The 17,962-nt window shown below is 35.7% G+C and overlaps 1 protein-coding gene across 1 annotated transcript; it reads right to left on the bottom strand.

Moving 5' to 3' along the window:
- Positions 1 to 5,506: 5,506 nt before the first annotated feature.
- Positions 5,507 to 6,177, bottom strand: LOC142530152 (uncharacterized). Its single transcript, XM_075635945.1, has 3 exons — positions 5,917 to 6,177; positions 5,753 to 5,842; positions 5,507 to 5,677 (listed from the first exon to the last, which is right to left on the bottom strand). The coding sequence occupies exons 1-3, from the start codon at positions 6,047 to 6,049 to the stop codon at positions 5,547 to 5,549; spliced, it is 354 nt and encodes a 117-aa protein (XP_075492060.1). The 5' UTR covers positions 6,050 to 6,177; the 3' UTR covers positions 5,507 to 5,546.
- Positions 6,178 to 17,962: the final 11,785 nt, after the last annotated feature.

Raw genomic sequence — 17,962 nt, 5'->3', positions numbered from 1 at the left:
TTTCTTGGGCACAACTTAATATCCATAATAAACCTGTGGGCTTGTTGAATATCAATAATTATTATGACAGTTTGTTGACATTTCTTGATAAAGCTGTGGAACAGAATTTCATTTCAGAAATTCACGACGGATGCTCATCTGTGCTTCGACTGCCGACCAATTAATTGATGATTTGGAAGCTTTTGTTCATAAGCCTGATCCGATGATAACAAATATCAATTGGTCGCAATCAAGCAGTAAGAAAAGAAAGTTGGATCATTGATTCAAAAATCGCGGATTTGTTTGCGTTTGTTTCAGTTTGTTATCTTCAATAAAATTTCATGTGATATCTCTTTCATTATGTACTCTTTATTAATAGTTATTTTGACATTAGGGACAATGTCATATTCTGATTGGGGGGAGAACAAACTTAAAAATTTTAAAAAAAAATAAAAAAATTAGTTTAAAGTAAAAACATGTTTATTGTTTATATCTTAGTAATTTTTGCAAAAATATCATACATTACATGTTTGAAAGGTTTAGATTAGAAATTGTAATAATCTATCTAAGGATTTTTAAATTTTTATTTGGAAAAAAAAATCAATTTTAACATTTTGATCACTATAAAAATATGATTTATAATATCTTTTTGAATGATTAACCATTGTGATAAAATCAGTTATTAAAGTATATGGCCCAAGATATACCTGATAAGAGTGCCAAAATTTTTTAAACTTACACATATTTTGTGAGTGAGTGGAGAGGATTGAGAAAACAGCTTGCGAGCCTTTATTGATCATCAGAGAGGCTATCTATTGTTTAGATCTTGAGTTCTTATTTTGAAAAAAAATTGATATTTCCTGAAAAAAAAAAAGAAAAAAAAAAGAAAGATGTTGAAGATTTATGTAATTTTTAAGTTATATGTTGAGACCCATTTATCTCTCATAAAAATACAAATAAAAAAATAAAAAAAAAAGAAAGAAAGAGAGAAATACATTGTACAAATTAAATAAATATATGATCAAGAAGCATAAACTTAGTCTAATTCCATTATGTAAAAAAAAAAATCAGGAAAAAAATATATAATAAGAACAACTGGATTTTGAATCAATGGATTTCCTATCTTTTGATTAGTTTGGCTCGTTTTTCTGTCTGCATTCTGTAAACCATTTTCCTGAGCATTTATCGGTATTCCAACTCCATGAGAGAAATCATTCCCATAAATTGAAACACTTATTAACCTGTGAGGATATGGAGTTGAGACTCTTACTAGAAATTTCTGAAGGCCATGTACATTTAACTATATGAAAATTAGCTTTGAATTGATCAGTTCAGATTATAATGATCTTGATATAACTTTGACAGTTTTCAAATTTAATTTAAACACTTGGATAGTTCTGATTACATTTCTATTTAAATTAATCAATATGTTTTGTGTTGCTATTAACGCTTAAATTGCTAGGTACTAGCAATAAGCTGGTTGGGGAGTGTGATAAAGATAAAAAATTGTATATTAATTAAATGTTTTATAATATAAATATATAGTTTTTGTTTTATTAAATGTTTAAATATTATATGTTTTATAATAAATTGTATAAAATATAAGTTGTTGTGTAATTATAAGTTTTTAGTATTTTTTAAAGGTTTGATAAAACAAGAATAACCTTGGCGTTGCAAATGGGATTAAGATAATTCTTGGACCTGTAGAAAGTTGATGTTAATATCTACAATATTGGTGGCAAGCATGAGATAAAAATCTTCTCACAAGTGGGATCAAATTAAGCAACAAATAAAGTTACCAAAGAAGTGGCAATTTTACCATGCTCTAGCATTTTGACCATATCTCTCAAATTACTTGGTCAAATGGTTAAAAAAAATACCACAATTCAAACAACTCAGATATCTACATGTTTTGTTTTACGTGGAGAAGCAAATTCGGATGGGAAGATTTTCAAAAGTGATGTGTATTAAAATATTAATTTTTTGGAACACCAATGAAGACTTATGTGTAAAAAATAATATTTTATTTGTTGTTGTCTCCCAAAATTTGTCTATAAATAGGGGTGCATTGTAATGTATTGAGATATCCCTCATTTTATGAACAAACATTTGAGTTCATAATATTTCTCTCTTTGTTTTTCCTTTATTTCTTCATTTAAATATAATTAGCATGTTAAATTCATAATCAAAGTTTAACACTTTGAATAATGAGTAGCTAACTTCCCAAAGTTGAGATTAAAAGGTGAAACTCTTGGCATTATAATAAGGTTATTAAAAGGTAAGAATCTATGTTTTATATTATTTAATCATTATTTATTGTTTATGTTATATTTATTTCTTTAAGTATTATTATACCCTACTTATAAGTGGGAGTTTTGATTTATTGTTGTTATATGTTACAATAAATTTTTGGAACCATTTAAATGTTAGTTTGGTATTACCAACCATTTAAAGTGGATGCCTTGATTTATTATATATGAATATATCATAATATTAATTTCTTGGTACCATTTAAATGTTTGTTTGGTTTTACCAACCATTTAAAGTGGATGCCTTGATTTATTATATATTAATATCGTAATATTAATTTCTTGGTACCATTTAAATGTTTGTTTGGTTTTACCAACCATTTAAAGTGGTAACCTTGATTTAGTGTTTACAAATACATATATAGCACAATAAATACTTGACAACATTTACAAGTTTTGGTATATATTATATACTTATAAGATAATAATATATAACATAATATAAATATGATTATTTAATATATATTGGAACCATTTTATTAAGTGGATTTCAATAATGTTCATTAATGTTAACTTTATTAAAATACCAAGAGTGGATCCTTTAATCTCAACTACTTACATTAAAATTCGAACAATTAAAAATTACCAATTAAAGATTCAAACCATTAAAAGAAAAAAACAAAAACAAAAACAAAAAGACGTTGTAGTGGACTTGTAATTACCTTAGCTTTCTAGTGGATACGAAGTTCGGACTCACCGAATTATACTACTTGTGGACAACCTGCTCTTGGGAGTGCAACAATCAAAGTCGCAACAGTCTATCAGAGAGTCAGATGATTTATAAAGTTGAAATGACATTCTCATCGATTGATCATAACAAATCAATCATATATAGAGTATAGTTACTAAATGTGTTTAACCAGTCGGTCAAAACATATGTTTACGTCGGTTGTTAAAAGATTTCAGTTGATTCAATGTGCTTAATCAGTCAGTTAATGAATATATTTTAGTTGAAATCTTGAGGACGAAATTTTTATAAGAAGGGGAGATTGTAACACCACGAATATTTCTAATGGCTTGTATGCGTATTATGTTAATGTTAATGATGTTTAAAAGCATGATTATGGTAGAACATGGAATGAAAGTTTGTTGAAGTATTTGTTTGTTTGGTTGGTTCGAATTGTGGCGGTAGTTACGGGTTTTAGCATAAATATTTGGATATTGATTCAAATGATATGAGGTTTCTTCTATTAGATAGCTAAGATATAATACTACAACTTTCCTTACCCGGGGTCCATGTATTTAATTTTTGGCAGCCGTAATGGCACGGACCCTTACCCAAGGTCCGTGTATGTGCAATTTTCCAAAAAAAAAAAAGATGATATTTCAGTAAGTTCAATGGGTTTAATCGGTCGGTTATTGCATATGTTTCAGTCGGTTAAAAAAATATTTCAGTTGGTTCTGTGGGTTTTATCAGTCGGTTAATTCATATGTTTCAGTCGATTAATAAAATATTTTAGTTGGTTCCGTGAGTTTTATCAGTTGGTTAATTCATATGTTTCAGACGATTAATAAAATATTTCAGTTGGTTCAATGGGTTTTATCAGTCAGTTAATGAATATGTTTCGTCGGTTACTAAATTATTTCAGTTGGTGCAACATGCATTTCAATCAGTCCAACACACCCACAAAATCCAACACACCCAAACAATCATTCATAAAAAACATCATTCAACCATACATCACTTCGACAAACCCATTTCAAATCTATTACAGTTGAGAGACCATCACATCAACATAAATCCGAGAGACTCACATCATACAAAATCATTGCAACTTTATAAAATCCATTCACCATACCATACAGATGTTGCTAAATATTTTCTATATGAATTCACAATCTGATCATTCAATGAATATGGAGACTGCTGAGACAACTCCACCTCAAATGTCTTGATCATCCATGCACCGCAATCAGAACTGTAAAATAAATTATTTTAAACTCATAAAAATATATCGAGATCAAATTATATAGTAGATCGTGTATTCTTTTTTAAAAAAATCCAAAAATTCAAAAACATACCTGCTGGCATTTTGTGGAAAATCTTTGGGTCGTGCTACTGTCCAAATGTCTGGAATCTTGACCTTGCAATAATGTAGAAGATGTTGAATTACATCTTCTATCGGCTCAATATAAACATTCATTTCAGCATCTGTGTAGCAACTATGATTGCAATCATACATAGTAATGATTCCATCTTTCACGTTCACTACAACTGCTACCCAATGTATAGGCAAATTTAATGGAATCAATATGAAAGATGCATTTTCCCATGGTACTGAACTCCAATGAAGACAATATCCATCAACATAGCGAAATAAATTCTTCCACTTGCTATTTTCAAAATCATCAGGAGCATTACGATATGTGAAGACTATATCTTGAGAAAAATATGGATCCATTATGGCAACATCCTGTTTTACCAAATGTGGGTATGTCTTCTGCAACACAGATAATCATACATGCTCACTTGTATGTGCTGCACATGTTGGAAGCATGTTATATATATAATATTATGATTAGAACATAAATATAACACAAAATCCTACTCACGCTTTGATCGAGCCAGTGCCTCGCATTGAGAAGGTCCGTAAACCACGACTTGTCATATAATCCAAACACACCTGCTTTAAATAGATCATTCAATCTACTTATTTCTTTAGTAACAGTTTGCAATACTTTCTTAATGGAAACACATTGCACCGGTTCAAATGAACCATTGTAAGGACCGGTATAACCAAGTGCTGCCAAAGCAGGTGTCTCGGGTAGCTGTACATATGGAGAGCGACAAAATTGAGATTTCGTACTCTTCTGAGCATCTACATATGTAATGCATGTGTTTTAGATACTAGTACATATCGTCAAATCATAATTCCAAAAAAATAAGAATAAAGTACAACACATACCCTTGTGAACTACGGGAGATGGTGTGATTTCCTGTGGTAATGGCTTATCGTTAACAAACATAGTTGCTACATCACCAGCACCAACTAGGCTAGCATGTGCAGCTTTTTATCACCACATTCAATGATAGAGGTCTTTTGTGGCCCACCTACAACTAAAATAAAGTATTGTATCATAATAAAATAAATTATTATTTCAAATATATAATTTACAAACACTTAACACATATTACAATTTTTTTTCTTGGACCGTGCGTAGAAAATAATCTGTTCTCCAAATCGTTTGTCATTTGGTGGAATGTGGATCATCTACGTTTCAACAAATAAATCATGTTAAATAAAAATATGTAAACGTTTAAATTAAAATTTGAAAATCAAGCGTACGATGATGGGTGGCGTTGTTAAGTGGATCAAACACTTCTTCCTCTCGGCTCATTCCTTTATTCAAGTCTCGATTGACAGAAGTTACCTCTTTGACCGGGTTATCTATGATTTAACAAATTAAATATCATTAGTGAAATAAAAAAGCATACTACAATTTGGATTTAAAAGAAAATATACCAAGATGTGTAAGAGGAGATATGAATGGTTCAACAATCGCCTCTTGCCCAAGAGTCACTCCTTGATTGGAAACAGTTGTCCCTGGCTCACCTACAATTAAAAAAACATATTATTATAATCAGATAAATAATTATCTCTAACATTTTAAAACTCACAGAGCTTACATTTTTCATGGGTCGTCTTTTTCTTAAATTGTGCAATGACAGTGGTTGGTTCATCCAAACGTCTTTTGGATGAACTTGAAATGTTCAAAACTTCCATTATACGTTCAAGTTTGCTATCCAAATTTGCAATCATATCTTTCAACTCCACAAAGTTTCTGTCCACGTGCTCTTGTAAAGCTTTAACTTGTCCACTAGTATCTTATTGGCCGAGGACATCATCTCGTTCGACTTGATGAGATTGTTTTTCTAGTGCTTTCTTGGCTGGACAAAATTTAGAAGACGTCTTTGACCTATTTTTGGGACAATATTTCCTTTCATGGACTTCTTCTTTGGATTGAATGGTCTCTTTAGATTCACATAGAGTGGGATTCTTAGTGCAGTACAAATATTTTCCCTCCAACAACAATGAATTAATATAGGACAAATGGGAATCTGTACAAGAATCTTCAATGAAAATATTTCTAATATAAGGAGCAATAGATTCTTGATCAGTAGGTGACAAAATACTCCTAACAATCTGTAAATTTAACATATTTTAAATTAGTAATACACAAATAGAAAATATATTAATAAAACTAAATTATATGCTAAATACACTAATCTTTTTACCACTCTTTGATGCATCTAAAATGTCAATATATCTAGGAGATCCTTTTTTTGACCAGTTTTTGGAAATCCATTGGCACATGCGTGGAAGAGATGTATTGTGTGGGGACCCGGACGCTAATTCATTCTTTTCAATCATCATTAGGATTAAATGGATCGATTAAATAAACTGGGTCGCAAATTTTTTTTTTTAAATGTTGAACACCTTATAAATAAATGTACAAATTTCTACAACAAATTAGGTCCCATCTTATTCAAATTACAAGATCAAGTTCAATATCTACAACATGATCAAAAGTACAAGTCTTGTACAAAAGAAAGTCATAACAAACTAATGTTTATCAACTACATGTCATGTGTTGAACAACAGCTCTACTTCTAAGCCCGGATCACCACTCTAATCTCGATCTATCAAGCTCTTCTCGACCCTGATCCTGTCTCACAGGTTGTCATATACAACAACAGGTGGATAACTCCGGTGAGAAACATATTTCCCAATATAAACAACGTATACATGCATTTCATATAAACATATACAAAAGCCTATAACATTTAAAACACAATATGTATCGTAATCTACGAAAACAGAAATCAATACAAAGCTGTAAATCAAACTCTTTAACTCTTATTCTTTGACTCGACTCTTATCTAGGGATCCCGATTTGAATAAGAACGTAACATGTCTCCCACCTACTCTTCCCAGCTAGGTAGTGGTACGTTCTTATTCCAAGACTTTGGTCCACTATATCGAATCTCTACAATAGGAGTTGATCTTCTCCTAAGCACATCGATATAAATCAAATGTCCAGTGACTTGGCACCTCTGCCAAAGATTCATAATACATGCTTTGCTATAACTCAATAGACTAAGCATATCAATCTCAAGAATTGCACACACATCAAAGCAATAACAATATAGTATGTAATTTTGGGAAACTCAAGTTATCTCTTACTCGAGTTATTTCTCCCGGTTTAACATTGATTTATACCTTTCTTTTCTCGGGGTTTGGCTTTGGCTCGATCTTCTACCGATTTCGAAGTCTTCAATACCAATCTGGAATAACATTCGAGAAGTACAATATCAACATATACCTCAAAGCGAGACATGATTTGATCAATCTCAATATAATTCTGTTTTGACGGCACAACCTCGCAATCTCGATATATCCGGCAACTCATACATCAACATATACAAATAACAACTCATAATCAATACAATTACAGCCCACAATTACCAAATCTGTACAATCTCATTCAATATAGGCTGAAAATTGATAACAACTGCATAAACTATCTGTTCTTCAATCTGGTTTCGGTTGCATGCTTATCATAATCTCAAGAACACATAATAGCAATCATATCATGATTTCTTCAATACCAAATTTTTGAACCATACAGGAAAGTAAATAAACTTACATCCTTTTGAAGCTCCTGACTAGAGAAGCACAGAACTAAACTCGGATTGAAAATCGGACGGTTGGATCTCGCAAAATCACAATTCTAAAATGAAGAATTTGAGAATTCACCCATGAAGGCTTCTCGGTTCTTGCTGAAGATTCTGAAGAAAATGAAGTTTGAAAGAGGCTTATACATGTTCCCATGCATGGCAAGACAAGTTTCACAATTTCATACAGCAGTGCTCGCGCATATGCGCGCCCGGTCCTCGCGCATATGCGCGAGACCTACTGTCTCGGCACATGACAAATCCATCTGCTCGCGCATATGCGCGCCTCTTCTCGCGCATATGCGCGAGACTTACTGTCTCGGAAATAATGAAATTAACCAGCTCGCGCATATGCGCGCCCCGTCTCGCGCATATGCTCGAGGTCTTCTGCCTCGGCATGTGCTTCTCGCGCATATGCGCATCTCATCTCCGCGCATGTGCGCGAGGTTTGCTAGATTAATACTCACAATATACCATGCTTTCCAAATTTTTTCTCGGAGTTGTCCTTCCATAATCACATCAATTCATAAATCAATAATCTCGGATTCAAAGGATAAAATCTCGGGCATTACAATTCTCCCCCTCTGAGACATGATTTCGTCCTCGAAATCGCAGGCAATCAAATCACATACAATAAGAATATATAACAGAAACTGAATAAGAAACTCACATCAATGAAATAACTCTGGAAATTTCTGTCTCATGTCTGATTCAGTTTCCCAAGTAGCTTCTTCAATGCCATGACGACTCCATTGCACTTTCACCAGCGGAATAGTCTTCATTCTGAGCTGCATTTATTTACGATCTAGAATCTGAATCGGTTTTTCAAAATAACTCAGAGTTTCATCAAGTTCGGCCTCGTCAGGCTAAAGCACATGAGAAGCATCTGGCAGATATTTCCACAGCATAGAAACATGAAAGACTTCATGTATACCAGATAGAGAAGGAGGAATAGCGAGTCGATAGGCACGATTACCTATCTTCTCCAGAATCTCATAAGGACCAATATAACGTGGAGACAATTTCCCTCGCTTGTCAAATCTGACAATGCCTCTGAAATGAGAAATCTTCATAAATACTCTGTCTCCTTGCTCAATTTCTAACGGTCGACGTCGAATATTTGCATATTTAGCCTGTCTATCCTGAGCTGTCTTCATTCTCTGCTGAATCAGCTTTACTTTCTCAGTCATATCTCGAATCATATCAGGCCCAAGTTCAGGTACCTCGGATATCTCATCCCAATAGAGAGGGGATCTGCACTTCTTGCCGTACAACGCTTCAAACGGAGCCATCCTATACTTGTCTGATAGCTGTTATTGTATGAGAATTCACAAAGTGGTAATGAATCTTGCCAACTAGTGCCAAAGTCTAGCACTATAGCTCAAAGCATATCTTCCAATGTCTGGATAGTCCAATAAGAATATATAACAGAAACTGAATAAGAAACTCACATCAGTGAAATAACTCTGGAAATTTCTGTCTCATGTCTGATTCAGTTTCCCAAGTAGCTTCTTCAATGCCATGACGACTCCATTGCACTTTCACCAGCGGAATAGTCTTCATTCTGAGCTGCATTTCTTTACGATCTAGAATCTGGATCGGTTTTTCAAAATAACTCAGAGTTTCATCAAGTTCGGCCTCGTCAGGCTGAAGCACATGAGAAGCATCTGGCAGATATTTCCACAGCATAGAAACATGAAAGACTTCATGTATACCAGATAGAGAAGGAGGAATAGCGAGTCGATAGGCACGATTACCTATCTTCTCCAGAATCTCATAAGGACCAATATAACGTGGAGACAATTTCCCTCGCTTGTCAAATCTGACAATGCCTCTGAAATGAGAAATCTTCATAAATACTCTGTCTCCTTGCTCAATTTCTAACGGTCGACGTCGAATATTTGCATATTTAGCCTGTCTATCCTGAGCTGTCTTCATTCTCTGCTGAATCAGCTTTACTTTCTCAGTCATATCTCGAATCATATCAGGCCCAAGTTCAGGTACCTCGGATATCTCATCCCAATAGAGAGGGGATCTGCACTTCTTGCCGTACAACGCTTCAAACGGAGCCATCCTATACTTGTCTGATAGCTGTTATTGTATGAGAATTCACAAAGTGGTAATGAATCTTGCCAACTAGTGCCAAAGTCTAGCACTATAGCTCAAAGCATATCTTCCAATGTCTGGATAGTCCAATAAGAATATATAACAGAAACTGAATAAGAAACTCACATCAGTGAAATAACTCTGGAAATTTCTGTCTCATGTCTGATTCAGTTTCCCAAGTAGCTTCTTCAATGCCATGACGACTCCATTGCACTTTCACCAGCGGAATAGTCTTCATTCTGAGCTGCATTTCTTTACGATCTAGAATCTGGATCGGTTTTTCAAAATAACTCAGAGTTTCATCAAGTTCGGCCTCGTCAGGCTGAAGCACATGAGAAGCATCTGGCAGATATTTCCACAGCATAGAAACATGAAAGACTTCATGTATACCAGATAGAGAAGGAGGAATAGCGAGTCGATAGGCACGATTACCTATCTTCTCCAGAATCTCATAAGGACCAATATAACGTGGAGACAATTTCCCTCGCTTGTCAAATCTGACAATGCCTCTGAAATGAGAAATCTTCATAAATACTCTGTCTCCTTGCTCAATTTCTAACGGTCGACGTCGAATATTTGCATATTTAGCCTGTCTATCCTGAGCTGTCTTCATTCTCTGCTGAATCAGCTTTACTTTCTCAGTCATATCTCGAATCATATCAGGCCCAAGTTCAGGTACCTCGGATATCTCATCCCAATAGAGAGGGGATCTGCACTTCTTGCCGTACAACGCTTCAAACGGAGCCATCCTATACTTGTCTGATAGCTGTTATTGTATGAGAATTCACAAAGTGGTAATGAATCTTGCCAACTAGTGCCAAAGTCTAGCACTATAGCTCAAAGCATATCTTCCAATGTCTGGATAGTCCAATAAGAATATATAACAGAAACTGAATAAGAAACTCACATCAGTGAAATAACTCTGGAAATTTCTGTCTCATGTCTGATTCAGTTTCCCAAGTAGCTTCTTCAATGCCATGACGACTCCATTGCACTTTCACCAGCGGAATAGTCTTCATTCTGAGCTGCATTTCTTTACGATCTAGAATCTGGATCGGTTTTTCAAAATAACTCAGAGTTTCATCAAGTTCGGCCTCGTCAGGCTGAAGCACATGAGAAGCATCTGGCAGATATTTCCACAGCATAGAAACATGAAAGACTTCATGTATACCAGATAGAGAAGGAGGAATAGCGAGTCGATAGGCACGATTACCTATCTTCTCCAGAATCTCATAAGGACCAATATAACGTGGAGACAATTTCCCTCGCTTGTCAAATCTGACAATGCCTCTGAAATGAGAAATCTTCATAAATACTCTGTCTCCTTGCTCAATTTCTAACGGTCGACGTCGAATATTTGCATATTTAGCCTGTCTATCCTGAGCTGTCTTCATTCTCTGCTGAATCAGCTTTACTTTCTCAGTCATATCTCGAATCATATCAGGCCCAAGTTCAGGTACCTCGGATATCTCATCCCAATAGAGAGGGGATCTGCACTTCTTGCCGTACAACGCTTCAAACGGAGCCATCCTATACTTGTCTGATAGCTGTTATTGTATGAGAATTCACAAAGTGGTAATGAATCTTGCCAACTAGTGCCAAAGTCTAGCACTACAGCTCAAAGCATATCTTCCAATGTCTGGATAGTCCTCTCTGACTGTCCGTCTGTCTGAGGATAATATGCAACTCAATTGTAATTTCGTACCTAGAGCTTGTTGCAAACTGTGCCAAAAGTGCGACGTAAATCGAGGATCACGATCTGATACAATGGACTTTGGCACACCATGCAATCTGACCACTTCTCTGACATAAATCTCTGCCATCTGGTCATGTCTATACGTCATTCTGTAAGGAATAAAACATGCTGATTTGGTCAATCTGTCAATAATGACCCAAATCGCATCACAACCTCTGGAGGATCGTGGTAGCTTCGTAACAAAATCCATGAAAATGTGATCCCATTTCCATTCTGAAATAGATAAGCTATGCAACGGACCTCCTGGTTTCTTCCTCTCTGCTTTCACCTGTTGGCAATTCAAACATCTAGACACAAATTCTGCAATATCTGATTTCATCTGTTTCCACAAAAACTGTTTCTTCAGGTCATTGTACATTTTTTTGCCACCGGGATGAATACTCAAACGACTACAGTGTGCTTCTGTCAAAATCTGCTGTTTCAAGTCTGAATAATCTGGCACAACAAGTTGACTATTCACATATAACACATCATCACGAACCTGATATTTTGATTGATGCTCTGATTTGACCATCATAATCGAATTCTGAATATTCTGATCAATTTTCTGTGCTTTTTTAATTCGAAAAATCAACTCCGGTTCAACTTGAATAGCATAGAGTCTCAGAGGTTGACAATCTGTCTCAAATACTAATCCAAAAAAACAGCAATCTTCAATTAAATTCTAAACACCAATCGTCGATTGGGATAAAAACATACATTTCGACTCAGTGCATCAGCTGCTGCATTTGATTTTCCCGGATAATATTTGATTTCACAATCAAAATCTTTCAATAAATCAAGCCATCTACGTTGCCTCATATTCAATTCTGACTGTGAAAATAGATATTTCGAACTCTTATTATCAGAATAAATTTCAAATTTCTCACCATATAGATAGTGTCGCCAGATCTTCAATGCAAACACGATGGCAGCCAATTCAAGATCATGAATCGGGTAGCGAGTCTCATGTGGTTTCAATTGTCTCGAGGCATAAGCAATAACATGTCCTTGCTGCATCAAAACACAACCTAATTCTCTGTGAGAAGTATCACAATAAACAACAAAATCACCAGTACCTGACGGAATAGTCAACACCGGAGCGCTGGTTAATCTCTTTTTCAATTCTAGAAAACTGGATTCACACGCTTCTGACCAAACAAAAGGGGCATTCTTCTGAGTTAGCTGAGTAATCGGCTTAGCAATACTAGAGAAATCTTTGATAAATACACGATAATAGCCCGCTAAACCCATAAAACTGCGTATCTCTGGCACTGATGTCGGTCTAGGCCAACTGATCACAGCCTCAACTTTACTATGATCAACAGAAATACCATCTCCAGATATAATGTGCCCCAGAAATACAACTTGTCTCAGCCAAAACTCATATTTCGATAGCTTGGCATACAGTTTCTCAGTTCTTAGAATCTTCAATACAGTTCTCAGATGTGCAGCATGATCAATCAGATTCTTTGAATAAATTAGAATATCATCAATAAAGATAATCACAAAATCATCAAGATATTTATGAAATATACGGTTCATCAAACCCATAAATATAGTTAGAGCATTCGTTAAACCAAACGGCGTGACTATAAATTCATAGTGGCCATACCTGGTTCAGAAAGCTGTTTTCGATATATCAGAATCTCTGACTCTCAGTTGATGATATCCAGATCTCAGATCGATCTTGGAATAAACAGAAGAACCCTGCAACTGATCGAATAAATCATCGATACGAGGCAAATGATATTTATTCTTTATCGTAGTCTTGTTCAATTGTCGATAATCAATGCAAAGTCTCATTGAACCGTCTTTCTTTCTGACAAACAGTATTGGAGCGCCCCAAGGAGAAACACTCGGTCTAATGTAACCCGTGGCTAGTAAATCTTCTAGACGATCTTTTAATTATTTCAATTCAATTAGTGCCATTCTGTATGGAGTTTTAGAAATAGGTACTGTACCTGGTATCAGTTCAATACTGAAGTCTATTTCTCGGACTGGAGGCAAACCCGGAATCTCATCTGGAAAGACATCAGCAAACTCACATACCACTAGCAAATCTGCCAATAAAGGGCTCGATTTCAGTACATCTACTGAATACACAAGGAATCCTTCTGCTCCTTTCTGTAATAAACGAGTCATAGATAAAACAGATATCAAAGGAATTCGAGCTCTGGAACCCTTACCGTAAAATTTCCATTCATCAGCCATCTCAGGTCTGAATTACAATTTTCTGGAAACAATCTACGGTAGCTCTGTACTTGGTCAGCATATCGATACCAATAATGCAGTCAAAATCAGACAAACCGAGTACATACAATCTAATTCTATCTCATTACTATCATACTGCAGCATACAATGTCTAACAGACTTCACTGATATAAGACCTCTCCCCAAAGGTAAAGAGACAGATAATACAGCAGATAAAGACTCAACAGGCAAATCATGTATCATTACAAATCGCTCAGAGATAAAAGTATGGGATGCCCCTGTATCTATCAATACATAAGCAGGGTAATCACAAAGAGAAGAGTTACCCGCAACCACATCATTAGGTGCTTCTTGGGCCTGTTCCTCAGTCAATGCAAACACTCTGGCCTGCTGTCTCGGAGGTTGGCTAACAGTCTGGCTTCCTCCTGGCCTCTGCTGTGACTGGTTAGTGGGTGGCTGGAAAGAGTGAACAGCAGATGATCGTCTATCAGTCTGAGCCACTGATCCAGATGATTCTGCTCCTTGGGATCGTTGAGAACCTCGCTGTGGACAGACTCTGGCAAAATGTCCCGGCTGTCGACAGATATTGCACTACCAAGCACTCCTTGTCATTGCTCTTATGGATGTCTTCCTCCACATGTTCTACAATAGACCTCTGTATAACTCTGGTTCTGTCGTGAACCACTGGAGCTAGATGAACTATTACCAGACTTCTTAAACTGTTTCCCTCGGGCTTTCAAATTATCTTTCTTTCCACTGCTGCTACCACCACTATCAAATCTGGGAGTTGGTTGGTGGAACTGAGCTGAAGGTTGTTGCTGTTTCTGTGTTGAAGCGACATATGAAGTTCCTCGCTGTCTAATCAAGCCCGCTTCAGCTCTTTTTGCCTTATTCAAGGCATCAGCAAAATTATTTGGTCGCCCTGCATTTACCAGTGTAAAAATATCTTGATTCAATCCATTAATGAACTGATCAGCCACGGCTTCATCATTATCAGCCACATGAGGAGAAAAACGTAGCAAGGTAGAGAATTTGACCACATATTCTTCAATATTCAGATGACCCTGTCTCAGATTAGCAAACTCTGCACCCTTGTCTTTTCTGTATGATACTGGGAAGAATCGTTGATAAAATTCAGCTTTAAAGATGTTCCAAGTAATAATTGTACCTCGGTGCTCCAAAGCTCTCTTCGTTGTGAGCCACCAGCTTTTTGCAACATCGTGTAACTGGTGCTCAATCAGTCTAACTCTACGCTCATCTGTGTAATCAAGTGAATCAAACAACATCTCAATATCATCAAGCCAGCTCTCGCACTCAATAGAATTCTCAGTTCCTTTCAAAGTCGGCAGTTTTAATGACTGAAATCTCTTCAACAGTGTTTCCATGGGTGTCGCTGTAACATCCATTGGGTTGTTTGAAGTACAACCATGTTTTGGGATTCTTCGAGGAAGCATATCTGATTATCAAAATGGTTAGTAACCAAATATAACAAATCTGTCTCAGTCCTCCTCTGATCATCATACCTCTGATCAAGAATCGGTTCTGATTCATTCTTTCAATAATACACGTTTCCAATCAAATCAGATAATCAGGTAAACATGTATTTTCAAAGCAGTAAAACATGCTAGCATTACAAAAATAGGAAATAAAATTCAATCTACCCCGCTCACTCGCTTCTATTCCAGTCTAAGGAACATACAGCTCTGATACCACCCGGTGTGGGGACCCGGACGCTAACTCATTCTTTTCAATCATCATTAGGATTAAATGTATCAATTAAATAAAATGGGTTGCAAATTTTTTTTTAAAATGTTGAACACCTTATAAATAAGCGTACAAATTTCTACAACAAGTTAAGTCTCATCTTATTCAAATTACAAGATCAAGTTCAATATCTACAACATGATCAAAAGTACAAGTCTTGTACAAAAGAAAGTCATAACAAACTAATGTTTATCAACTACATGTCATGTGTTGAACAACAGCTCTACTTCTAAGCCCGGATCACTACTCTAATCTCGATCTATCAAGCTCTTCTCGACCCTGATCCTGTCCCACCTGTTGTCATGAACACATACAAACACAACAACAGCCGGATAACTCTCGGTGATAAACATATTTTCCAGTATAAACAACGTATACATGCATTTTATATAAACATATACAAAAGCCTATAGCATTTAAAACACAATATGTATCGTAATCTACGAAAACAGAAATCAATACAAAGCTGTAAATCAAACTCTTTAACTCTTATTCTTTGACTCGACTATTATCTAGGGATCCCGATTTGAATAAGAACGTAACAAGTCTCCCACCTACTCTTCCCAGCTAGGTAGTGGTACGTTCTTATTTCCAAACTTTGGTCCACTATATCGAATCTCTACAATAGGAGTCGATCTTCTCCTAAGCACATCGATATAAACCAAATGTCCAGTGACTTGGCACCTCTGCCAAAGTCTCATAATACATGCTTTGCTATAACTCAATAGACTAAGCATATCAATCTCAAGAATTGCACACACATCAAAGCAATAACAATATAGAATGTGGTTTTAGGAAACTCAAGTTATCTCTTACTCGAGTTATCTCTCTCGGTTTAACATTGATTTATATCTTCCTTTTCTTTTCTCGGGGTTTGGCTTTGGCTCGATCTTCTACCGATTTCGAAGTCTTCAATACCAATCTGGAATAACATTCAAGAAGTACAATATCAACATATACCTCAAAGCAAGACATGATTTGATCAATCTCAATCTTATTCTGTTTTGACGGCATAACCTCGCAATCTCGATATATCCGGCAACTCATACGTCAACAGATACAAATCACAACTCATAATTAATACAATTACAGCCCACAATTACCAAATCTGTACAATCTCATTCAATATAGGCTGAAAATTGATAACAATTGCATAAACTATCTGTTCTTCAATCTGGTTTCGATTACAGGCTTATCATAATCTCAAGAACACATAATATCAATCATATCATGATTTCTTCAATACCAAATTTTCGAACCATACAGGAAAGTAAATAAACTTACATCCTTTTGAAGCTCCTGACTAGAGAAGCACGGAACTAAACTCGGATTGAAAATCGGACGGTCGGATCTCACAAAATCACAATTCTAAAATGAAGAATTTGAGAATTCACCCATGAAGGCTTCTCGGTTCTTGCTGAAGATTCTGAAAAAAATGAAAATTGAAAGAGGCTTATACATGTTCCCATGCATGGCAAGACAAGTGTCACAATTTCATACAGCAGTGCTCGCGCATATGTGCACTCGGTCCTCGCGCATATGCGCGAGACCTACTGTCTCGGTACATGACAAATCCATCTGCTCGCGCATATGCGCGAGACTTACTGTCTCGGCAATAATGAAATTCACCAGCTCGCACATATGCGCGCCCCGTCTCGCGCTATACGCGAGGTCTTCTGCCTCGGCATGTGCTTCTCGCGCATATGCATGTTTCATCTCCACGCATGTGCACGAGGTTTGCTAGATTAATACTCACAATATAACATGCTTTCCAAATTCTTTCTCGGAGTTTTCCTTCCATAATCACATCAATTCATAAATCAATAATATCAGATTAAAAGGATAAAATCTCGGGCATTACATATTGTCTCCTTCTCATTGTTTCGCAAAACGCTCCCCAATACCACGAACGCATTCGTATGCAATAATCTAAATTCAAAAATTATAAAAACACATATAATCAACCATATTCAAATCATATGGAAAAATGCAAAAAAAATTTAATTACCTGTAGCGGATTGATGAATCCAACTATATCATGGGTTCCACAGTTCAAAGACTTACCGTTTTCTGCTTTTTGCTCAACAACACTTCTTTTTTCTTCAAATCAAGCTTCAAATCACAAATAGCTTCTTTGAAAGCTATTGTAACCCAATGGTACTTATTAAAAACATCAAA

Source organism: Primulina tabacum, chromosome 16, assembly GCF_025594145.1.
Source record: "Primulina tabacum isolate GXHZ01 chromosome 16, ASM2559414v2, whole genome shotgun sequence".
Taxonomy (NCBI): Eukaryota; Viridiplantae; Streptophyta; class Magnoliopsida; order Lamiales; family Gesneriaceae; genus Primulina; species Primulina tabacum.
The sequence above is the reverse complement of the archived record's forward strand: the minus strand, read 5'-3'. Positions and strand labels throughout refer to the sequence as shown.